The sequence below is a fragment of the Hirundo rustica genome, chromosome 17 (assembly GCF_015227805.2).
Source record: "Hirundo rustica isolate bHirRus1 chromosome 17, bHirRus1.pri.v3, whole genome shotgun sequence".
Classification (NCBI taxonomy): domain Eukaryota; kingdom Metazoa; phylum Chordata; class Aves; order Passeriformes; family Hirundinidae; genus Hirundo; species Hirundo rustica.
The window spans coordinates 10702547-10728735 of NC_053466.1; the positions used below are offsets into that span (position 1 = coordinate 10702547).

The 26189-nt window shown below is 42.6% G+C and overlaps 1 protein-coding gene across 3 annotated transcripts in view; it reads right to left on the reverse strand.

Moving 5' to 3' along the window:
• Nucleotides 1-22715, reverse strand: part of SPPL3 (signal peptide peptidase like 3) — a 55825-nt gene extending 33110 nt beyond the window's left edge. The window contains exon 1 of one of the 3 annotated variants that reach the window (XM_040081148.2): nucleotides 22583-22715. In XM_040081148.2, coding sequence (XP_039937082.1) covers nucleotides 22583-22605 — 23 coding nt within the window. In that variant the 5' untranslated portion in view covers nucleotides 22606-22715. Of the gene's footprint in view, nucleotides 1-20138; nucleotides 20197-22582 lie in introns of those variants that run through there. The other 2 variants (XM_040081149.2, XM_040081150.2) reach the window with 2 other exon arrangements.
• Between the last annotated feature and the right edge of the window lie 3474 nt (nucleotides 22716-26189).

The window sequence follows — 26189 nt, forward strand, 5'->3', positions numbered from 1 at the left end:
GAGGTCAAATCAAGATCTGTCACGCACAATCCTCTCTTGCCAGAGCCACAAGTGTATTTCTTTATGTAAATTTTTAGATCCCAACAGACCAGTGAACTCTGCAAAGGTCAGTCCAATATTTAGCCTACCCCAAAGACTTGCTGAAACAGCTCTTCTATCTAAATTACCACTTTCAACTGTACGAATTTTCAAAAAATAGCCCCTTTTTAGATCAGGAAAAAGCAAATCAAGGGTGTGGTTACTGTAATTCAAGTCTACAAAGTACCACTGTACAAGCTGTCTACAGTTTAATGCTAGACAGCCTCATCATGATCCAAGTAACATCGTGTTTCATAAAGGGCCATTTGGAAATGTCAGTGGTTATCCTTGGCATGGGAAGATTTTCTGCAATTTCGATGGCTAAGACCTCTCTGGGTTATAAAGGTATCAATTTATATCCCAGTCATATATAACCTGGAGTTTTCAATCACTTGGTGGTACAGCTCTGCATTACACAGAAGGCTGCTCAGTGCCGGGTTTCATTTTATGGCACTTATTCTAATTACAGGAAAAAACTAAAAACTTCCTCAGCATCTTCACCCTAGGCTCCCATCTCTGTTTTGATCTCTGTAAGTCTTTTTATACTTAACAGAAAAGTTCATTAGAATGACTATAATCATCTAAAACGGGAGGATGCTCCCTGCTCCCAATTTACAGTAAAACACGTTTCCCTTGAAGAACGATCTCCAGCCTCTCCCACAGAAGAATCCCCCATCCAAGGGGCACAGGAGGTGTCAGTGAGCCAGCAGCTGCTGCCAGCCCCAGCTCAGGCACAGCCCCAGCTCGGGCACAGCTCCTCTCCCCGGGCTCAGGGGGGTGCTGCTCTTGCAGAAGAGCTGTTGGGGCAGGGCTGGCAGCATCACAGTGCCAATGCTGACAAGCAATTTCTCTCGTGACTCAACACTGTTAACGCAGCTGCCACACCACAAGTTCTACATTCAGCCAACAGACCTCAGAGGACCCTAAGCTGTGAGCCGATAAAATGTGGGAGTTTCTGTAATCTGGAGTTAAATATTTGTCCCAGTCCTCACTGCTGCTCCATCTGGACCTGGAAGGCAGTGGTGAGCAAATGCCTCATCTCTGCCTCACAATTACGAGATTCATATTTACTCTGCAAATTATTGCTAAACAATTCACGTGCCACCTCTGACAGTGTTCTCTGTAACGCTGTCTACGCACAATAAATTATGTTTTCACTAAAGGAAAAATAAACAGAACCAAATCCAACCTTCTTAAACAGTCATCAAACAAAGACATCAAAACAAGCTGACAAAATTGGACATAGCCTTACTTTTGAGTATTTTCAAACTGTGACACTCAGACTTTAACTTTTTCTAAATTTAGAAAAGTGGGACAGTAAGACTTCAGCTCTACACTTGTTCATGTGAAGAACTACAAGAAGCTACTTGGGTGTGTAACAGACCCAAAGCTCTGTAAGAATATCAGGTTACTTTGGCAGACACAGGCACAGAAGTCAAACTGAGCTGAACCAGTCTATTCTCCAAGCACACAAATATGATCAAAAGACACATTGGTACAAGCAGGAAGTATTATCATTATTCCTGATAATACAAGAAAAAAGTGCTAGTGGGGCAAAAACGAGCTTCAAGTAGGTCAAGGAACTACCAGCAATAAATCCAGAAATTGTAAGGTACATTTCCTTCAGAAGCACTGACTGAAACACCCCTACTGCTTTACGATGTAAGTGAAAAGCAAGGAGTTAAAAAGAAAAAGAAAAACCGACAAGACAACAACAGCAAAAAACCAAACCTTCCATGGAGCTAGAACAAAATGCTTGAAGTAAAATCTCACACCTGTAATATTGTAATGATGGTATTTCATAGGTTCAGTACTTCATTTTTTTAAGAATAATGCACTGCTATTCACAAAACCAGAAATACAATTCTAAAATAAAAAATCAACATAATTTGCTTTCTGAAAAGCAAATGCAAGGTAACTTCTTTACAAATACTAAACCCCTTTAAACAGAAAACAAATTAGGATCGACATTACCAGTATGTCAAAGAGCAGCTTTTCACTCCTGAATGGATCCCACCCAGAGAGAATGCACAAAGGCGTATTTGAACACACGATTCCCATGCTTAGTTCAGTTACAACTGAGGCAGTAAAAAGGGGAAATCAAGTTTAAAAACTGGGAATTTCCTCCTGTTCTGATGCAACTCACACCTACAAGCACAGGACACACTTCACAAAGTCTCTTAATCAATGGGAAGAAATTACTATTTTACTTAGCACAGAAGGACAAACCCAAACAAGCAAATGTGTGTTTATTAGAGGAAGTAAATTTCTGAGCATAAAGCACCAAGCTGAGACACTACACACAAATACAGCCAACCAATGCAAGGTATCTGTGCCAAAGGCTGGGTGACTCAGGGTATCGTGAAGCAGGAAACAGAACTTCAGCTTCAATTGTTAGCATGGCACTAAAGGCACATAAACAGACTCTAATGCAATTAACTTGTTAAAACTGCATATGATTTACTGCAGAGGTCAATTAGGGTTTTACATTATGAGGATTATGATTTCCCCATACTAGTGAGCCTACTAATGCCAGTATTTGGATAGGCCTTTTCTTTTTCCGGAGGTGTTCTCTTAATTTTCATTTTTTTGAGTCTTGTGGTGTAAGAGCACACAATGAATCCAGCACAGAAGGGAGAGGGGACTGCTGAGGGGGAAGGCAGGCTCGGGGATGAGTTTAGTTTCAGTGTGAGCAGAATTATTAGCCTGTCACTGGGATGAGGGCAGAGAAGAGTTTGTAAGATGACTAGGAGAGATAGGAACTGAGTTTATTAAGTCTAGAAAAATACACAGTAAGGGGGAGAAGCTGGCTTACAGGCAAAAGGAAACACCAAGTTGGAGAACTATATGATTAAAACTACCTAAAATTGTGTTACTCACAATAGCGGAACTTACACACTTTCCCAACACCAAACTGTAAACTGATCCAATTTCCCCCTCAAATCCAACTTCTTTTTCCAATTAACATCTCCATAGTCACAGGAACACTAGTAACAACACAAGAAGTGGCAGTTCTTCAAAGTTTCACCCACTGTGCCTTTTTGGGGGAGGGGACACCAAAACCCAAAGAACACAAAAACCAAGTGGACCAGTTCCAAATGTATTACCCAGTATGCTCTTTTCAGCCTCGAGAAACAAGAAAAAGAAGGAGAACATGTCCTACTGCTCTTTTGTACTCACTTATTCTAAACAGTAGAGGTTTAATTAAATGGTAATGTTCGGAGATTATTAGAGGCATCTCACACGCTGAGCTGAGCCTCCAAACTCTGAAATGCTTATTAACAGCAAATTTTCTTAACAGCAGCTGTCATGTCTTCAATATTGCACCACATAAACCTCCTGGACAAAATGAAGTACAGGAGTCTTCATGTATGGGACCAAATGAAATCTCCGTTTGACCAGCACCAAATTACACCCACTTGAAAACTGAACTAGTTTTATCAGAGAGATATTGTCATTTCATTACGTATCATTCTCCTTCTGCAAATACAGAACTGGAATGTACTCTCCAGATCCAGCATCAGACAACACACAGGGTGAGCCTGTAATATTCTGCAAGCTCAGGGATAACCAGGTTTGAAAACTACTAGAAATCCCAAACAAAACCAAAAGACTAGTTTTACTGGACAAAATGTTTGCCTTTTAAAAAGCAAATTTCTAGGTAAAGGCATCGAGATAACATTATACAGGAAAGCAAGTTCTCTCCTGTTTCAGGTCATCCACTAATTTGCACCAGTCATTCTAAAAACACATTTCATTAATTCAAGCTGTACTCCTTTAATGTGTGTTTGAGGCAAGAGAAACTGCAACACAGCTGAGCAGAGATCCACTTCTATAAAGAAGTTTTTCCTTCAATATTCATTAAATGTCACAGCAGTCAGATTACATCTTTCCCAGCATAAACTAAACCCAGACAAAACGCCAGTCCAGCCCCGACACGAGCAACCGCATTAGTAAAAATCGTGACACTTCAACCACCTGGATAGAAAGGAAAACACATACATGCAAGCCAGGTTAACTTCTGTTCTTCCCATCTTGAACAGAATTGCTTTGAAAAGTGCAAACAGATACTTTAGCATGAATCCTGAACCCACAGAAACAATGGTCTCCAATTTTGACATTAACTCCAAGTAATTTCCCCAAGGATTAGGGAATTAACAGCTCAATTCTTTTAGGAAAAGCACAGAACTGCTGAGCTCAGTAGGGATGGTCCATGCAGCAGCAGGCTCAGAACAACTTAATATATGCCTGGCATCCAGGAGCTACTATAAAACAAACACGATGTGGTTTTGAACACAGGCTGCTGAGGCCATAGCAGAAGACTCAGCTTTCCAGGAAATTTTACATGCTGGAAGCTGAATGCTGATCCTTCACCATCTGTTTCAGCTCACATTTTCATGTAATGTATGTAGTGAGCAACAAAACACAAATCAAAGTGAGTGACCGGATTTAAGCACTTCAAACGAACAAAACAGTCTTTTCAACTTGCAATGTTCTCTCACTATCAACAAGCAAACAAATGAAATCAAACTGTATTTGTGGGGAGGAGCAATCTCTCATCACACCAGCAAATACACAGCTGGAGAGAACACGTACACACAAGAGTTCTGATATCCTCAAGGGGTACATAAAACACCTATGTATCAATTAGTTTTAAAAACTGCCTCCCACCAGAATTGGATTTATCATTTTATCAACAATATTAGAAAACTGGAAGGGTAACTAACATTTGAAAATCTGGAGTCTTCCTGCTTAAGGAAAAAGAGTATTGAGCTAAAGACATTCAAAATGTACTGAGAAAATGAAAAGGGGATATCACAGTTCTCTAAACAGCACCTGGAAACTGCTATGGGAGAAAAATAACCCTGAGCTGGAAATGCAATGTTTCAGCAATCAACATTTTCGTAACACATTAGCATATTTTCATAAGACTTTTGATCTAGCTATTCAAGGTCCAAACTAGGCAGCCAGGATACATTTTAAATGCAGTATGCTGTATAATCAAGGGTGTAAGACAGCTCATATAAAAGAGAAATCAGCCTCTTTTTGAAGTTATTTCAGTTTTAATTCATTTAACTTTCACAACTTAGCTTGAGGGTATTTTCCCATACAGATACAACATACATGGAAAAGACTTAAAATCATTACATACAACTTAAATTTTCTTCCAAATCCTATATTGTACCTGTACTGTTTTTTAAATTTCTGAGTCCAGAAAACTGTTTAACACTAACAGAGAACAATTTTCACCAATCAACTGATCTTAATTTTTTTTTTCCAGCCAGAATGCAAACACCTGGAGTCCTAGAAACATTCCAAATAGAATCCTTATGTCCCCCACAACCACTCCTAATTTGGCAGCTCTGCTTGGTTTCATCCCTGCTCCAGATTCCAAAGTCTCAAAGCCACCTACAAAAATACTACAGAGCTAAATCCTCCCGATATCCTTCCATAATCCCAGAGGTACTTTAAGCAACAGACCAGTCTGAAAATACCCAAGTGCCCTGGGAAGACAGAGATTACACTCTGTTGTGCTGCATCTATATTTCTGATGATATTTCTTGCTCAGAAACAAAAAGCTTTCTTGGAAAAGGCTCTGTAGTGAACATCCAGATGTTTAAACTTCCTAAAAATAACCAAGTACACCCTTGGAACAGTTGTAATTCCAGAGCACCCTTCAGGCAAAAGCACTCCCCTCAGAACTAGAACACAAATTCACTCCAACAAAAGTTGAACTCAGGAAAATGTAGTAGCAAGATGACAAAGCTGATTTGAACATTAGAATTTTTGGTTGATTGTTGAAGACACCTACTAAATTTAGACACAATTCACAGTGAGTTTATCACATGCACTGATTCCCGTACCTAAAAACAATATGCTATTTTGAGACCAAACTAGTATTAAAATGCTATTTCACTTTCATAACATTATTCAGATTTGATTGTGCAGAGTGAATAAAGTAAAATGAAAAATTTAAAAATATCCCTTAATCATCCTTAATGTTTTATTTGAAAACTTTTCCATAAAAAGTAAAGCACTATGAGGAAGTAGGTAACAAATTTTAAGTTGTTTTTAAAACACCATCTCGTCACTGCTTGGCACTGGGGAGACTTTTTGAGTTAAGATTTTACACATGAGCAACTGCAACTTGTGTTGTGCAGGATTAAGCACAACAATAATCACAACAGCCCAAAGTTTCAGATATTTTCCCCGCCTGTTCTAAATCAAAGCATTTGGAATGCAAGGAAAGGCAAATAATTATGTAAAATGAACAAAGCTGGGCAACATTTAGTACAAGAAAGAGAGAAAAATGTGACAAAAAGGTGACAAATATGGTTTGTAGATGAAAACATGACGAGAACTTTACTTCAAAGTGAACTTTTTTTACTCAAGACTGAACACTGGTTTATCCAAATATTTTTCTCTATTTCTCCCGAAATTACTTTTAAATTTAACAGTATATCTCTTGGAAAACACATTTTCAACCCCAAACCAGTTCTAAAAATACCAAACACACACAGAACCACACAGCTCTTAAGGCAAGGGCTCGCATTCATTAGTAATGCTGCAGGAAATGTTGAGGTTGCACTCGTGCAAGTCAGAGCCAAGTTCTCAGTCAGCAACCAGGACTTGCTGGCACCTCAGCAGGGAGATGGGAACAGTTCTCTTTTTTTGGAACTGCCGTGCTCTCTATAAATTTGTGATGTTCAGTCAGATGGACATGGATTATTCAATCCCCTCTTCCCCGAGCACCCGAAGCCCTTCAGTGCCAAGACAGCTCCCTGCACAGCCAGTGGAGAAGGACACGCTTCCACCCAGGGATGACAACTGTCCTCTGGTCCCTCCACACCCCTCAGGTACTTAGGCAAACCTAGAGTTGAAGTTTAAAATTTAGTTGATGTGATTAATCACTCCGTAACTTCTGATGTACTTCTGATATATACCAGTAAGAATTCAATTAATCTATGTAAGTTTTGTGTAATAGTTGGTATTTTCTGTCTCTGATTAATAACGAATTGCAAAGGAAAGAAACACTGGGATTAAAAGTAGTATGATTTTAAAGAACTACATGCAAAACATGCATGCAACCCCCTAGAGCTTTTGCTCAATTCAGCTCATAATGAAGTCTTCATTCTTTTCTCTCTCAACAGCTCTCACTTATTATGTTCACCTAAGCAACCCCATGGGAAACCACAGACATTACTAAATATTAGAAACTCTGTGGAAGGCAAATGCTGGATTTGACCAGGAATGTGATGACAAAGAGTTTGCTCTAGGCTTCTTTCATGTTTTAGAAAGCCAATTTGCTTTCAGTTCGTTTTAGGGGGAGAATGACATAGATTCCAGAGACGTAGTCAGCTATATGAAATCTTGTTTCACAAAATAGAAAATATGAACCACAATGTCTGCTCTCCTGGGAACAGAGGATAAACATCTAATCACGTAGGGCCTTACAAAGGAAACCATTACCTTTTACTAAGAAGAAAGACTAGCAAAACATTCTTTTTCAATATTAGGCATTTGATTTTCTGCAGTAAGTGTGCAATGGCAGTACAACCCAGATCCAGACACGGTGCAGTATGAACTACCACAATGCCATTGGTAAGGGTGATGATTTCCATCTTTTTCTATCAAACAAGATTTAGTAATAACTGGTTTTGAAGAGGGAAGAAAGTGTACAAACTACCCACCAAATTTCAGGCAAGATGGAATTTAATCCATCTTACCTATAACAAGAAAAAAAAAAGGCAGAAATGGTATCTGGCTTATGATACAAAGTCACAACACAGCACAGAATTATTAGTTTTAGAGTCTCCGTTATTACACATGGACAACAAAGACACTGCCATCATCTTTCTTCAGCATTGATACTTCCCTAGTGTTTAACACATACCTTAATTAGGTCTCCTAGTTTCTCTTTGAATTCCAACCAACACCAGAACTCTCTGCTGGATTTATTGCTCACTTGCCAGATTGTGCAGCGGCTTCCCATTCATCCCACAGTTACAAAAGAGTCTCCTTGGGGTTTCCAAGACCTGTGCAAGAAACTCTGCTCCGCATGCAACTGCCAGCCATCGCTTCTTCAGGAACCCATGGCATCCCCAGTTCCAAGCAGAAGCGTCTCTCTGGATGTGCTTCTCTCTTGCAGAGCACAAGTGCAGCCTGGGCACAGTGCTGCTCCTAAGCCAGTGCCTCCATATGCACCAAACAAAACACGTCTGGCTCTCCCCTGCTCCGTCAGGAGACACACACCGTGAACCGAGCTCACGTTATCTTCATCGCGAGCCACCTCGGCAGTAACTTCTATAAATTTATAGGACAGATAAATTGTGAGTGTAAGTAAGCTGTATTCCGTCCCTGCCCATCTTTCTGTGCAATTCTAACAGTGCCTTAATTAGCAGCCTGAATTATTTGCCATGGTAATAGGGAGATATTCAAAGCACAGAATGATAATTTCCCTCAAAGTTCAAACAAGACACTGGCTGGAGATGCACCTCCTGAGACATTATTAGGAAAAGACAAATAAAAACATAAGCATCTCTACCGCATCCAAGGCCAGACTATTGCACAAGTGAAAATTTTCTTTACAAAACACAATACAGGTACCTGAATGCTGTGATGCTTCTCATGGTGAGCTATGAGAAATGTAAGTAACGAAGCCTGGGAAAGTCCAAGCACAACTGTGCTAGTTCCTAACAAAATTCAGACAATTGTCACAGGCAAATTGTGGTGAAACAGCAGTTGATTACAGATTTCTGATGCCACAGCATAATCCATTCAGTCGCAATTATTTTCTTTCAAGGGGTTAAACAATTATCAATTGCTAAAAGAAAGAAAGAAACACAACAAAAAGCCCCCAGCCCAAGCAAATGCCCTGAAGTACAGAAGCCATTCCACCAAACAGAAACACAAACTAGCTCCTAATTTCATTCTGACGGTATGGAATGTGCCTCAGTGTGGACATTACACCTGGTACAGAATCCAACTGTTAATAAGCAAAGCAGGTAACTGATAACCCTGTCACTAAACTCTGCTGATATCACAGACTTCCAATTCTCTCTTAGTGTCATGAAAACAACAACACAGATCTTAAATCCAACAAACACAGTGACAGAAAGGGTTTCTCAGCCATTCTCTTCACATTTTCTGCTTTAAGAGAGTTTATCTGACTTTCCAGCAGGGAGTTTGGATTGCAGCAAGGAGGGTTTGTCACTGCTCTAAACCAGAGCAACACTTCAAGAGGAATTCAGAACCTCACCACTACCACACAGCAACCCAAACACACCACCTTCCTTCAGCCCTACCCAGCACAATATCACATTCATGGGATCATTCCTCTGGGAAAGAATAGAACCCAATTCGGTTTGGTTAATTCTCTAATTGCAAAATCAAAAGCAACTTCTGATACCTTTAAATCTTACAAAGCAACTTGAAAGAAGATTCGTTTTGTGAAGAAAATTGCAAATGGCATTAGAGTTGTGCAGGATTTTTATCACCATTTGGTCTTAGCCCACTTGCCTTGCATCAGAAATGAGTGGGTGCATATCCTTAAGTTTAGTAAGATTTTTTAAAAAAGCAAAAAAAAAGGCCTAGTTACAACATGCTAAAAATTTCCCATCATCAAGAAAACATCCACTCATCATTGATTACTAAAAATATCTCAACATACAAACCCAAGACACTTTTAGTTACAAAACATCTACTACTCAAAACAACTTTTGTTTCCAAAATAAGAGCATTACAAATTTCTATTAGTTGGCCATTTCGCAGAGTTACTGTCCTCAGGGGTCTACAACTATAACAAAGTCTAAATTCTTGCTTCATTTTACAGTGCTTGCACAAAACAACTGCAGGACATTACTCCCCTGATAAGGCACCACATCAGCTAAGATCCATGAATTCACATCATTCCTACAACTATTTTTAAATTATTTCCTTTGTTCCTCTCTCTGTACAAACTGTCAGCAAAAGAATTAACAGTCACAGAAATTATGGATAAGCTGGATCTCTTTGGATGATTTGGGGCATTATTCAGTGTCCAGAGGGGTCAGGAGAGCCTGTGATTTCACTTCAACAAATTTGGAAAGACTATAGCACTGCAGCCTTTCCAAATTAGTCATATAGACACTATAAATAGATTGTCATGGAGTTCTAGAATCCTGCTCCTCCAAAGCTATCCATTTCCTATGCAGTACCAAGACACAGGACATTCAGCAGCCAGTTTCCTAACAGCACTGAAAAACGCCATTACAAAAAACTTCCAATAGCTGAACTACAATCAGCAAAATAAGGGCCACTGTTAGTAACAAGGGATAACAAATTTTCACACTTTACCCTAATGAAAGGGAACTGTATTAGTGTCTTCCAGAACTGGAGCAGTAAGTTCTTTGAACCAGGTTCCAGATAATTGAGTCTTTTACACAAGAAAACACAGCCTGTCTTCTATTAAAGCAATTCAGCCTCATCACAGCCACTGACAGCCATCCAAGTCCAGAAGTGGCATTTTTCTGAATAAGGTTGCTCAAGATAAAAACTACCCAATTAATTGCCCAACTCCACCCTTCTCTTGGTCCTCTAACAGCCACATTACCCAAGAGTCAGAATGTGCTGCAGATCCAGGGCTAAGTTCATCGAAAGTGCAGCTGAGGCAGGCACATCATCTCGGGCATAGTTTTTTGTCAACGTTCCATCATACACAGAATATTATGGTTGTCATGGTGCCAGCAAGCAGTCAAAAAAGGACAACAGAAAACAGATTATTATGTGGCAGAAAGGGAGGACTCTCAGGATCTAGAGGGCAGTTCTTGCTGGCCTGCACTACTCTGCCAGCAGCGCTGTGCTCAGAGTGTCCCTCAGCCCGGCCAGAGCAGCACAGGCTCTGCAGGGCCACGTCTGACACCTGCCAAGGTGTGAACTGAACTCACACACCAAGAACAGCACAAATAACCCAGCACCGCACACACCACAAGCTGTGTCACCTCTGAGGGCCTCATCTATGACTTCACCTTGAAAACCGTATTGTAACGCTCTGTAAGACAAATGTGTAATAGTTTTGGCAGCTTTGCTTGGACAGGGAACAACACACTCTGCAAAAGCACTACTTCAATATTTATCACAGCAAATCTTAATAAATCTGTAATCTGACTTCTTATGGGATGCAGAGAAGGGGGTAACAGACTAAACCAAGAAAGTTCAGACCAAAGTACGTATTTCCATCTGAAGCAACACAAAGAACACACACAAAAAGTACAGCAGGCTTCCTAACAAGCATAGAGAGGAAGACCACTACTCGATCTCGTACTTGATCACTTATGCTCATCCAGAAGCCAAAACCAGAAGATGAAGTTGATCCTCTCTGATGCGTAGAGTTTCACTCAAGACACACAGACAATACTTGAGTGGCCTAACTTGCTCTCACAGTATTACCTAAAGACAGTCTGTGCAAATTCCTGCTTAACTTCTTTACCTTTACCAGCTCCATCCTTTATCCCCAGGCTCTCACTCTAGCCCTGCTCCTCCTCTTGCACAGCCATCCCAGGGTTCTAATAAAAGCTGCACTCCAGGAGACCAACCTGTCTCAGACCACCACAAAGTCTGTGCCCGGCTCTGGACTTGGTCACTCTTGACATACCACTGGTAGAGAAATTCTTCCATCTAACCTTGTTCTAACTATCTGGAGTACGATACTCACTGCAGTGAAGGACTAATAGAAGAAGGATTTATTCACATTCATAACATTTCTTTTGTAAGTGACAGAGTTGGTCATGCAGAGCAGAAGCTTGACAGCAGAATGTGCTGCAAATTCCATCTCCTTGCTAAGTCACTGCCTCCTCATAAAGCAAATGCAATGACTGAAGAAAAACAGTGGTTCAGAGCAGGAATACTTGTACTAGAACCATACAGCTGGGTAATCTGTGTTTTTGGCAATGAATGTGACAAAAGGTTAACATGTACTATACATACATGCTGGTACTACTGGGTTAACACCTAGAACAGGCCCCAGGAAGATACCATAGCAAAGACCCCAGCTTTGTATCTTTTCCCTAAACTAGGAATCATCACTTCGTAGATTACACAAAGTAATCTTTGTGTAGGTTCATCACTCTGTAGGCTTAAAAACACAGCTGGCCTAACTGATAGAAGAACAGTCACCCAAGACTTAGTGTACAAAGACACTACAGAGTGGCCTCAGGTACGGAGGATATTGATCTGAACACGACATTGCTTCCTAGACAAAACACAGCCTTCCATCCCAATATATAAAAAAAAAAAAGAGAAGTCTTATTTGGAGGTTTCATTTCCACAGCAATTCTTGTACTTAAGTTACAAATATGCAGAATACCGTGATACTAATAATTTTTTTAAGTTATCAGGACATAGTGGGCTCTCTGGTATGAAAGCGTTTGGTTGTTTTTATCACAGAAATCAGAAAACAGGATGTTTTCTCACCTACACTGACTCTACTGTTGACTTAAAAAACCAAATCAAAACCACACCTTATACCTCTGACATGCAGACTGGTATTTATTGATTACATGCTTAGAAATCCAAACTCTTTTTAGCAATGTATTCAGAAATCAGATAAAAAAAATAAAACTAACAACTAAGAGTTTAATCAAAGCATTTAACAATCACACCTTACGGTGAACAAGCCAGAACCAAAGGCAAATTGACCAACATGACCTTGTCAGGGAGAGCAGCTCTGAGTGCTACTGACGAGTTGCTTTACCCACACAGTACAGGAACACGTACTTTATCACCACGTGCCTGGGTAGAATGAAATATTATTTTACCAACATTCCATAAAAGAATGAGTTAATACCATCAGCACCCAACTAGGACTCTTCAGTGACAGTGGTAAAAGTACACTCCTGTGTCAGTCAAAGCTACAGAGCAGCCAGTCTGTCTAGCCAGATTTAAGCAGCTTTCCTTATGCTGGCCCTGCATTAAGCCAAATTCACGTTGTCAGGTGATGGCTGGCGAGAATCTGAAGTGAACATGACTATTCACAACTGCACCAAGCCACGAGGGGATTCAGCTGGCATGAAAATACAAAATACTGACCATCAAAACGGGCATCCTGCTTTTGCCACCTCCTCAAAAATAAAAGGGTCTGGGGCTGTCCTGAGCTCGGCTGGCCGTGGCCTGGTCGCTGCCTCACAAGCTGCGTGCAGAAGCACAGAACATCCACACAGCCAAGAGCCAGGGGTACGGCAGCTGAGTCAGCTCCAGGTGCCAAAAACAGGTAGCAGAAGAGAGACTGCTTTCAACAAACTCCTGCCCAAATAGCAAAGAAGCTTTCTATGACAATAGAAAGTAGGAAGTTTCTTTAAAGAGGGTGTTTTGGAAACCTTAGGAAACTTTTTCCAGTAAAGCCCCCCGCAGAGAAATATTTTTGGTTTATGGCAGACTCTTCTCATCTTTTGATTCAGCTTTAAGGCTGCGTGCTTTTTTTATCTGCAAAAATATAAAAAATAAAGAGAACGATAACTAGCTGGAATACTAACACTGGGGTTCTTCTAAGGCACTTAACTATGATAAAGAGGTACTTTCCGTTCTGTACCATCTGTAACTGCTTACAGCTGCATCTGCTTTAGAAGTAGTCAACTTAGCAGAAAATTAAAGGAAAAAAGTTCAACTCTTCACTGTTTAGCTTTAAAGTTTCCTTTTTCTTGAGGAAAAAAAAAAGCACTCTTTAAACTATTTTCAACATAAAGCTTAATTAGATTCTGCTCTTCATCTTCAAAACCCTGCAGAGATCATAATATTCCCCATGAGAGCTTTTAGCCCTTTGTGGTAACTTCTCAGAGCAGCTATTCAAGTGAAGGTACAGGATCAGCCACTTCAAGGAGAGTTCAGGGAGCAGATAATCTTTCCTCCAGCACACAGCCCATCAATCTGAACTTCTAAAAAGGACCACAATGACCTTACGCCATCAAACCTAGAAAGCAAGACAGACACACCTCACCTCAGCAGTCTGCAACACAGGCCACAGAAATCCATATAAGCCAGCTCTGTTTGCTCCTGCTATTTCACCTACCTCACCTTTAGCTAACAGTGACCTAGAGAAGGGACTTCCCATTGACTAAATAAGTCTAAGTCACACTACACCTATTTTATCTTGCCAAATGGGTCTGACAGAGATGATGGCGAGATAAATCACAACTGTAACCCGAAAGTGGCACCAGTAAAATCACTTCTTTGTGTAACAACTCACCCTTGAGCTTTGGTCTTACACATCCAATGGATCTCTACCAAGAGCTGGCTGATACTAGCTAGAATAGTTACTCAGAATTCACTGCAGAATTTCCACCCACCACTAAAGTTTGCAGATAAATTTAAATCAAGTTTTAAGCCTGCGCTATCTATCCCACCAGAGAAGGGATGTCAGATGGCCAGGAGCCATGGACACCAGAACTAAGACTGAGTGGAGCCATAATTCAGCTGCTGTGTTCACGGCTGTCCTGCTAATTGCGCTACCGCAGAGCTCAAACGTTTTGTAATGCTGGTTCTTGTCCAAGCTGTGCTATCTCAACTGGAGTCAGTGGAGACTGACTGATTACCAGAATAATAAGCTAGACTTATTATTCCAGTAATGACTGAAATTAAAATAAATCCCGAGGATATACACTTGCTACTAGCTTAACCCATGTAGAGAACCCCTCTGTAAAACTGTGTGCTGTAGAGACACGTGCACCAAATTGACATGCTGAGATCACTTGATTTTTTTTGTACCACCTGAAACCACACTGCACCATGAATCCATGTGTACAAGCTTTTGCTATTCTAACACGAAGCTGCTATTTGCAGCACTAGTGTCATGAGAAAATGGTGTAAGCAGAGCTCCCAGACTTCTGCGATTCAGTGAAACGCTATCAATTTGTAACATTTCTGCTGATCTCTAAACTTCTGAAATACTTTGAAATACACTTAAAATTATGTATCATTGCAAATTTACTAGAAGTTACCTGCTGGCTACTTATCAGATGAACAAAAGGACTTTTTAAAGATACTTCTGTCCAAGAAACAGCAGAGTCCATAGGAAGGAAGCAGGAAACTTGGACTTCCAAAATCAGCAAGCAGGGGAGCACTGAGTACAACTAAGAGGACTGAAGGACGCTTAGCCTTAACAGTCATTAGTTAATGCTGCACAGAACTATTTTTTCCTTCTAGATGAACAGAAGAATTATCTAGATTTGAACCTATTTCTTGAACAGGTAAGGTAAGCTTGCCAGCTCATGGCTGAAGTTAAAGGCTGTGTATGAACAGAGGGTGGAAACCCCTGGGTCTCCTCCTGCTTCCCTCACACAACCTTTGCTGTGGAGGTGCCTGCAGGAACAAGGTTATGGCACAAAAATGGAAGAGAATCCTTTCACAGTCTTTGGCTACATACACGCCTGCATAGGAAAATAACTTTTTGGGTCAAAAGTCTACGAACTAGCTACAGGAAGTAAAGGAAGAACATCCAAACCTGGAGTCACAGTAGGAAAAAAATGTGAGTCAAACAAATGAGTGTAATTTTCCCTTCAGATTCCACTGGTCTGGGAAAATGTTACCATGTACAAACTCTGAGATATGATTTTATCCCTCCAATTCCTACATTTTCGACTTCAGTAATAAAGGAGGAATCTTAAACATAACACTGTACAGTAGAGAATTATCTTGCTACTGCATTCTCCCCTGCTTTATGACACTGGCTGTGATGGTTTTAAAGAACCTCCTTTCTGACATCCTGAAAAAAAAAGTCACTTCAGCCTTATTTCAGACATTTATTATTTCGATCCTCGTTGTTGTAAGATAGTAACAATGTTACCTGGTTAGTTATCAGTTACAAAGTATCCCTCCAAAAAGCCGCCAGAACATCCTGACTTTCTGACAGCCTTGTCTATAGCTTACCACTTAATGTGACACACAGACATGGAGGCAATCCAAGGGAATCTGAGACCTGAGGCACAGGTCTGGCCATAAAAAGAAATACTCAACAGAATCTAATAATGAAGATGACAGCAACACAGCTACACAATTAATGAGCTCTGGGATAATGTCATCGCGGTGGTTCTAGCGGACAGAGAGACACTTAATGTATCATGAGAGCTGAGCTGCTCTCGGGAAGCACACGAGGGGAGAACCCCGGTCTGGCAGATCAGAGTATTTCAGGCACAGACACCAAAAGATTTACAAGAAGAGATCATCAACATAAGCATCCTTGGAAGAATTAAAGAGAAAGGGGATCGGCGAGTGTTGCAATGACACATATGCTCCATTAATCTTATTAAATCATCACCTTTCAGAGTGGGTCTGACTGCCTGGATCCCGGCCAGCCGCACACCAGCTTGCGCTTCACTCCACGCAACGCCCAGCGCTGCCCAACTCGCTGCAAATTTTAATCCTGATCACTGGCACTAAAGCAATGCAGCACCAGAAAGAAAATGTGCACAACTTTCTTCTACAGATTTCACCTTTGGTTCTTTGTGGAAGCTTTCCTCATACGTCGCCGGAATCGAATGAGATTGTTTTGACTAAACAACTTGTGTCGATTATTTGCTTTTAGAGTATATTACAATGCTTAGAGTCATCATAAAATGTCAGAGCAATAAAGACAATGGCACCAATGCACCTATTGACACATCACATTATCAAACCAATGAAATAAAATAGCTGAGATACTGAAAAACACCAGAGTCTGCTCTGCTCTTCTTTCAAATTTTAGAAAATAAGAACCACTGCATTTTAAAAAGCATGACACATTTTTTAAAGTATTTTTTTGTAGGAAGTCTTCCTAAGTACCCATTTTTTGGCGTTGTGTTTCAGCGACAAATGACTGAGTTTTCAGCAACTGATTCTAGGATTAAAAACAGTGGTATTCACCAACACACAGCTTATCTCAAAAGAACTCAATATCCTCAATTTATTTGTCTGGTGGTCCCCCCAAAATTCCTCAAATTCCAACAGCATCAGGCTGCTTAACTCACACCAAAATCCCAAAGTGCACAGAATAAGCAATAAATTGGATTCCACACTTCAGCAGAAGAAAGAGATACTCTCAGGTCCATCAAACCTGAGAGCACAAGTATTGATATTGGTGGATCCACACACCTAAGCACTCGCTTACCTGTGACACCAGAAATCATATTCAGGTCATCTTCTATTCATGGAAATTCAGCCTTTCATCCCTAGAAAAGCAGCCTGAACTACCCCCACAAACTAGAGACCCTTCAGCCTTCCAAACCAGGTTTTTATCCAGGCAGGAAGGGGAATCCAGGTCCCTGCCAAGCCCAGGCAGAAAGGCATGGCTGCCTCCTGGCCCAGGAAATACTTACAGTATTCTATACGAAGTGAAACAGATTTAAGTGGACACACAAAGCTCAACCTCTGCATAACGCATGGTTTGGTGATGAGAACACTCCCCTAGAAGGTGAGAGATGCAAGGCCAGAAACCCTGGGGGATGGAACTGACCTCCTGCATCCTAGCCAAGATCTCTGGGTAAAACTAAAGGAACCATTAACTTCTATTACCATGGTACCCTGGAAAGGTTAAATGCAGAACCGACAGAAATCATAATTAAAATAGGGGACAGAAATCTTAATTAAAAGAAGTACTGCACACAAGCACCAACAGAATATTGATCTATGTTCTTCACTTTAATTTTTTTCTAAGAGAATTTTGAATATATTAGTAAATACAGCCTTACAATTAGCAATCATTGACAGGAGGATTTTTTTCCTTGTGCTAATCAGTCACTATACACATGTACATTCAAGTAACTGTAAACTTCTACTAATCCTATGCTCTTTGCTTTATTTGTCTTTCAGCCCAGTGCTGCCTGTAGACACTGCCCTGTCTACACGATACACAGCCTGAGATAGCAAAAGCTCCAGGGAGAGTAACAAACAAGTGAAGGGAGACTGGTCCTGAAAGACAAACACAGGAACTCTAAACCTGAAATTCTCAAATTTACTGAGGTTTAAGTCACTTTTCTCGTGCCAGATACTCACGCACATTCATACAATGACATCCTTGTTCTCAGGAGGCTCCTAACAATCCTTAAAATGGAATGTGGCCGGTAATTTCAGTTCCTGAAAAATGTAAGATTAAGGGCCAAATTCCTGGTTTGCATGCCAGGATTTCACAACAGATTTTTGACAGCAGCACAACAAAATTTTATGTGTGCTTTGCAACCTATTGCCTATCAAGTGCAAAACTTTAAAAATTCAGGTGAATTATTTATTTTCTGTTGTAAACTGCCTCCCATCCTCAAAACACCTTAATTAGTCAGTTAAGGTCTCCCAACCTAAACTTGTTGGGCGAGCAAGTAAAAATCTTGAATGCAAAAAATTATTTTACTAGTACTTGACAAGTTCTGTCAACAAGCTGTAGCTCCTCTTACTCCCTGCCCTCCCACATACACACCTAACCCAGCCAGCTAAGACTTGAAAGCACCACCTGGGTCTTCTGGAAGAAACTGCATTTTAATTCAAGGCAGCAGCATGCTAAATGCTAAATTGCAATCAAAGAAATTCCCAGACCTCTGAATCTAGAAAGACTTCTAACACCAACCAATTTGAATTCTCCCAGGAGCAAAGACAGCACTGTGCACTTACACTTATTCCAAAACCCAGTAGTTTGATTACTCTGACACATCATTAGATTTAATTTCCACACCCTTTGCATTATGAAGAGAAGCTTCTAAATATACCACCATTTAACTCATGAAACATTTGATGGCTAATACAAGAATCACCCCACTGATTATAACATTTAAGAGGGAGTTCAGTTGTTTTTAAGATTAGTGACTCAATACAGTGCCTTCTTTTTTTGTTCTTAGCTCGCTCTCCCAGTCTGTCTCCTAATCACCATCCTGAGAGGGTATGCATGGTAACCCATATTACTTATGCGACACTCTTGGAAAGGAAATATTAAAAACACATTCGATTTTGGTGCAGAAATCCCCTTCTTCGCTCTTCACAAATGAAGGAAGCTGTGAAAATCTTTTGTGCATTCAAAGGGCAAAAGAAGAACAAAGCAATCTCTATTGCCAGACTGGCCAGCAGTAAAAAGGGAGGGGGTGTTACATCAGGCCTTGAAAAACACTAAACACCTACTAACTGAAGATAAACAAGATACGAATTGGTGCTGTGCCTTCTCAACAGGCTCCAGCACAAAAAATAAAATCACCACAAAACGCTAGAAATTAAGGACACACCAAGTATCTCACAAAGTAATGACCTAGGTCCTGCTGCTTCCATACTCATCTGCTGTCATACTTCCTAGAGCTTGGTGCCTGGAGATAAATTCCTTGGTATTTACTAACCTCACACGCACACCCCCCCCTATATACTACTTTGCCCATACTTATTCTCTCCTCTGCTGTAGCAGGAACTTTTGTCACTACCCAGTTCCATTTTCTAGCTGGAGCACAGACAGGAAGGGGAAAATGGGTATTCAACAACCTCTTTCCTCTCGCATTCAATTCCACTTGCAGAAAACTAATTTTAGCTCTTATTTAATCCACAAAATCATGAACAACCTTGCCACGCAGCAGTATCGCATACACAGCTCTCCTTTCCTTCTATTATTGCAGGAGCTCAACAAAGAAAGTTTCTCTACCCACTACTGACAAGCATTTGATTCAAACACCCTTTCTTTTTAAAAAGTCCATATTCCTTGAAAGAGTACTTCCATCTGGGACTTATCCCACATTTCACATTAAAATTAGTTTTTCCAGGAAGACAGTATTCTTGTTCACCAGCAAAATTCTCAGCAGAGCCTCCTTTCAGGATAAGACACCTCTATCTGAAATACTAGCTCAGGAAGTTGAGTTAAGACACTAAAACAGAGTTAAATAAAAGCACATATGGTTATAGGTGTGGGCATTAGTGAAGAAAAAATAAGTTCTCAGAAGAAATACCTTACAAAAAGAGTGTCAAAAGATAACTCATGTATTTAAAACTGACAGAGATGGGGAGAAAGCATAAGCCTCTCCTTCTTACAGTATCTTAATAAAAGAAAGTAATTGCATTCAGTTCACTTTGAAATTAAAAGAAATATATAAACCTACCTTAAAATCTCAGATTCATATTTACAAAACAATTAATGCAGCAATATAAGAATTAGTTCTCATCTCTTGAAAACAACATCATTAACAAGACTGTCAGTTACTGAAATAAGCCCTGTTTTTCATGTTTGCCAGTGCTCATGTCCACTAATCATGGCTGGCAGGTACCTTTTTTCAAAGTATTTTTAACACAACTGAGGCTTTTTTTTTTTTTTTTTTTTTCCCCAAAAAAATTAAACTCACAGTAAGCCTTTATCATACCTTATGAAGCTACAGTGGTTCAACAACACATGCAGACAGTTAGGGACAAAAAGATGCACCTGGACAAAAGGGAAGTGCTACTGCAGGCAGGAACCAACTTACACCCATGCAGAGACAGGGGTGTGAAAGGATTTTTCTTAATGTCAGATGATGTATTTTCAGGTGTGAAATAAGGTATGTGTACAGCAGCTGGACACTGCACCACAGAACACACCTGTTCTTGGAAAGCTGCCTTTGCAACACGGAGAAGGACCAGGTCTGGCAAATGGACAGGATGGGATCGGCCAAATTCCAAAGTGAGCTCCTGCACCAGCTCCTGGGCACAACTCTGCACAGCTCTGCTGCACAGGAGCACCAGTCTCCTCAGGGGACAAAATGCACATTTGTCCTCAAAGTGCCCAATTTTATGCTGAGCTGCATTACCACAGCTGTAAATAAACCAAGGCAAGATTGCTGTTATAAGTGTAAGTAATGAAATATTCACAGAGAAGAAGAGAGCATGACTGAAATTGGATTTTTGCTCTGTCCACTGCTCCCATAGCTCCCAGGCAAGGCCGATTACAGGTAAAAATGCAAAGTGACAGAAGCCTCAGATCCATGAGGACACCAAAGAGAACAAAGACATAAAATTACAGTGTTTTAAGACATAAGCATCATGTCCTCATTCTGCTACAACCTCAGTACTGTAAGAAAGAACTTCCACTCTTCAGACCCACCTAGCACACAGCGAACACCTTAAATCACAATTTCATTCCCCTAAAACACACAGCCTACAGAAGAGCAAATCCTTCCTTAAAAAGCCTCCCTTTAGACTATCACCATGGCAAAAAAACTCATTCAAAAAGCAAATGAGTTAAGATCAGAATAACATATAATTGACATTTTGTTTCATTTACTTCTTTCCAGAACGCTGACAAACCCGAGTTTATGAATTGATAATTTCATTCTGCAATTAAAACACACTAAGACACATTTAACTGCCTAAATCTGTACAAATATTCATTTACTGTGTCAATACGTAAACAATATTTTAAGTCAACAGAGTTGTCTGTTCACTGCTGTTAAAGCAAACCAGACCACTGCCCGAACGGAGCTTGTGAAACAAAATAAGAAAATCTAAAAAACAGAGGACCGATACAAATACTGGTTCTTGACAGAGAAGAGACAGGAGAGGGAAGAAGGGGCTGCCTGAGTCTCAACATGTGGCAGAACAGAAACCCCCACCGCTTCCAAGTTTTGAAAAGTAATGGGACCATTCAGAATAGGGATATTTGTTGCATATTCAATCCCTTCTCCACATTCAGCATGTACCAAGGTCAAAAACTAAGATTTAACTCTTTTTTTAAATAAGGGACTTATTTCAAACCAAGTAACTTTTTTCAAAAAAACATCTAAGAAACAACTCTGGATGACATCACTGGATGTAAAATGCAGTGAGAATATCACAATAAATTGCTGCAGTGGTCAGGTCAATAGAGATGATGCGCAGGTAAATTATTTGAGGTATTTTGACTGTGATCCACAACAGTACAAACCCCCCAGATTTATAGGAAGAAACTGCACCCCATCTCTGATCCACTGCCAGCTAGGCCCGAGACAGTGTCAGGACACAGAAAAAAATGCCCTCTCATTTGCTATACTTCATGTCTTTCCACAGGAACTGGTCTCTTCCTCGTCGCTCCATTTCCTGTACACAGACCAAGCCTATTGTCGCTAGGTGAAAACACACACACATGCCACCGACTTACCAGCCTGCGCTGGCATAAATCTCCCTTTAGGCAGAGGTGACCCGCAGCCTCACAGCCGTGAACGAGCTCCCGTCCCTCTCCAGGCCCGGCGGATCGCAGCGCCGGCCGTGCGGAGATCAGCTCACACGGAGCCCTCCGGGACAGGGGCTGACAGCCACGCCGAGGCTGCCGGCGATCCTCTCCCGCTGCCCGGCGCAAGGCGGGGGGGATCCGCACAGCCCGGCCGCCCCGTCCCTCCTCCCTTCCCCTTAATCCCTCCTCAGCCACGCCGAACGCTCAGCCCGCAGCCCCTCCGCCGGCGGCTCCTTCACGCCCCGGCCCCCGCCGCAGCCCCCGCCGCCGGTCCCCCCCCGCCCGGGACACCGTCCCCGCGCGGGGCCGCGCTCGGCTCGGCCCGGCCGGGTCCGACCCCCCCGCGGCCTCGGCCCCGCGGCTCACCAGGAGTAGGTCTGCTCCGCCATGGCTGCGGCTGGGCGGCCGGCGCTGGGCTCTGCGGGTCGGCCGGGCCCGGGCTCCTCCTCCGCCTCCTCCTCGCAGGCTCCGGGGCTCAGTGGCGGCCCCGCTGCGGCTCCCGGCCCAACATGGCGGCGGCTGCGAGGAGGGAGGGGAGCCGAGGGGGGGTCCCCGCGCGGGCGGGAAGGGCGATGGTGGCGGCGGGGCGGGCGGAGGCTCAGCAGCCGCGACGCGGGGCCGCGCTGGGGCGCCGGCGGGGCCTCATGGCCGGCGGGGCGGCGGCGGCGGCGGCGACGGCGACGCGGGGCGGGGCGGGGGCGGGAGGCGGCGGCACCGGGCGGCCGGGCCAGGCCGCGCCGCGTGCCCGCGCTCGCGCACGGCGGGGGCGGAGCCGCGCCGAGGGGCGGGGCCGCAGCGGCGCGCGGGGTCACGTGCCCACAACACCTTCACGTGCCGCCGCCGCCGGCCGCGCGCAGGCGCAGTGGGGCGCGGGGAGGCGGCGCGCGGCGCTGTTTGTCGGGCCCGGCCGCGCCGCTGCCCGGGTCGGTGCAGCCTCGGCGGCTGGCGGGGCGGGAGAGAGGCGGGCGGACGGACGGACGGACGGAGCTTCCTCCGCCAGAAAAGCAGCGCGAGCTGCGGGTGCATTTTAGGACTGGGGGCTTCCGGCGAGGAGCCGCGACTCCCGAGCCGGCGTTTCCTTTCCCGCGGCTCCCCCGGGCTTGCGGGGTGCCGGGAGCCGGCTCGGCTCGGTGTTGGCCGGAGAGTGAGCCCGCGGCCGCTCCCGCTGCCCCGGCACGGCGCTGGTTCCCGCATCCCGCAGGAGGCCGTGACTTCCCGGGGGTTCGCTGTGGCGCGGGGTTCCTCTGAACGAGGGTTGGGTTGTAAATGCACCCTTCAGGTAAAATAATTCGTAACTGCGCTGTTAATTCATCAAATGCACAGGTGTTTCTGGATATTGCTGTGTTTTTGAATTTGTGATCTTTGAAACCAAGTAAAATCAATAGGATCAAATGCTCAAAATGTGGGGGGTTTTTGTTTGGGGTTTTGTTTGTTTGTTTTTAAGGAAGGAAAATAACATTCTAGATACTTTCACCAAATAAAAATAACGTGCTTCATCTTATTGCCAGCCCGATATTAAACCTCAGTCTCAGGCAGAGAAACTGCTGTGTGGATATTTATATTTGGTCTTGTCTCTCTCCTCCCTGTTTTCTGCTGCCAAACCCTCACTCAGCCCTTCATTACGTTTCTGCCAAAGGCACAACGAGCGCTTTTTGCTCGCTTTGCTCACGTGTATAATCCTTACCTCCCGGGAGTTCACTTGCAGTAATTTTGTGCAAGCGGGGCTTTGCAGAGCTTGGATCAATAGTTCCAGTCCAGCTGTGCATTCCCACTCCTTGTCCCTTTCAGTGTGCCAGTTTGAACATACAGTTAGAGGTGACCTAACTGCATCAAGTAGAAATAGAAGAACAAATGCCTGCGGCTCGTAAAAATAGGTATTTGTTTTAAAAACATACTATGAAGAAATTCTATGCTTCAACAGAATTTGGTTAAAATCTTCCAAAAAACAATGGGTCATTGGGACATTCTCATGGCATCTGCAGGGATGCCAGATGCCACTTTGGTTTGTTTCTATTAGAGGATAAATAAATTATTTTCATGCTGTCCCTCTCATTTATTCTCTTAGGCTGGTGTGCAGTCATGACAGAGGATAAAAGGTAGGGAACGTCTCTGTTCGTCTTCGTTGTGTAATCCTGGGCACATCACCTCATCCCTGCTAGCTTGGCTCCTTGGTCAATACAGAAGAAACTGTAAAGTGTTGCAGCCACCTGAAGTTTTGGGGAGCTGCAGCAGGAAGATGCTGCATATGCAACACAGGTTTACTTGGTCTTGGAGGGAATGCCCAGGATTCCTGTGCTCCAGTTAAACAATGCTTTTATTAAGATGGTGCTGGACTCTGTGGTTTTCTCCCCCTGTACCTTTATGCTTTCAAAACAAGTTATTTGGGTTGTGTCACTTCAGCATCCAAATCCTCCCTGATTTTCCAGCCCTTTGGCCTTGTGGACAGGAGTGACCTTAGAGCTCCCGACATAATCAGCACATTACCCACTCACTGACATCTGTTTGAGAATCGGATTTACCAACTGTGAGGTGGAAATGCTCCAAGTACCGTGCCTGACTGGGTCATGGGATCCCTGCTGGGTCACTGGTGGCAGCTGGGTGTGCTGGAATGATGAGAGGATGACGAGCATTAATTTTCCTCCCATCCAGTTCAGGCTGGACTACCTGGAAGAACTTCCTCCCCTGTTTGCTGCCTGCCCTCGGCCTGCACCCCGTGCACGGTCCCTGTGCCCATCTCAGTAGATCCAAGAGCTTTGGATATGAGAGGAGAAGGGAGGAGTCACGCTCAGAGTCAGTTTGGGGGAAACTCTGGTGTTCCCACATACACATCCCCTGCCTGAAAAAACCCCCACGCTCTGGGTAGGATTTGCACAATGGGTAAGTTCTCTGCTTTTGTTCTCCTCAGCACAGCAGAAAGACCTGCAGAAATGCTTCGATAATGAACAAATAATTTGGAATCCTCACTCTACTGTGGTGCAGACCTGAGTGCCTGGATTGTCTGTTTCTGCTACCTTTTTCATTCATTATAACAGAGTGAATGCAAGAAGAAAAAATAACCTCTCAGTCCTTTCAAATCAGTGCAGGGCAAGATAAATCAAGCTTCAGCCTTGTCTAGATACTAAAGAGCCTTTCCTAATTATATATTTATATATTTTTTTTTTTTTCTGAGAATAAGGATGTAAAACTGATATTGGTATCTATGAAACAATATCCCTGCTTTGTGTTCATATTGAAATAGCTCCCAGTTTCTCAATCTTGCAAAATTTCCAGCACATTAATTTGGCACAAATGATTTATAGCTGATGAGCAATTAAAGTATAATTTCTTTCCAGCATCTCAGGCTTTGTGACTAGACTATTAAATGATTTTGCAGGCTTGCTCTATCATTACAGGATAGCAGTGGGATGAATTCACAGGAGAAATTCATTCCTCCTTGCAGACCCAGCATCTGCTCTCACTGCAAACTGGAGCACTGCTTGCATTGCTCAGACAATTTTCTCAGCCTATCTTTTGTCTCCAGTCTTTCTTTGGACCTACAAGAGAGCTCTACTCTGAATTTCAGTGACAGTTTACTCTGACATTACAAAGTCCTCCCAAAATACCTGTTCTGCCTGGAACCTTTGATGTAGACTGATGCTTTACTTAAACCTGTCAAGGTATTTCCGGACTAGCAGCAAAAAAACACATTTTTTTAAATTATTTTTATATTTGGAAGGGTACCTCCCAGAGGCAAGTGTGGAAGAGAAAAATCAGATGAAAGTATTGGCTCCAAAGAGTCCTCACCTCCAAGCTGTTTAAATGTCAGCAGATGACATTTAGCTAACCATGTCTTGGTTCTGCTGTAATGGAGGTGGAAGGAACCAGAGAAGTTTCGTGTAGGCACTTCACCCTTCAGGAGAGGACATGACAGGTATAGTTATCAACCGTGCTTTGTTCAGGAAGGAACAAATAGCATGGAAATGGGCAGAAAAGG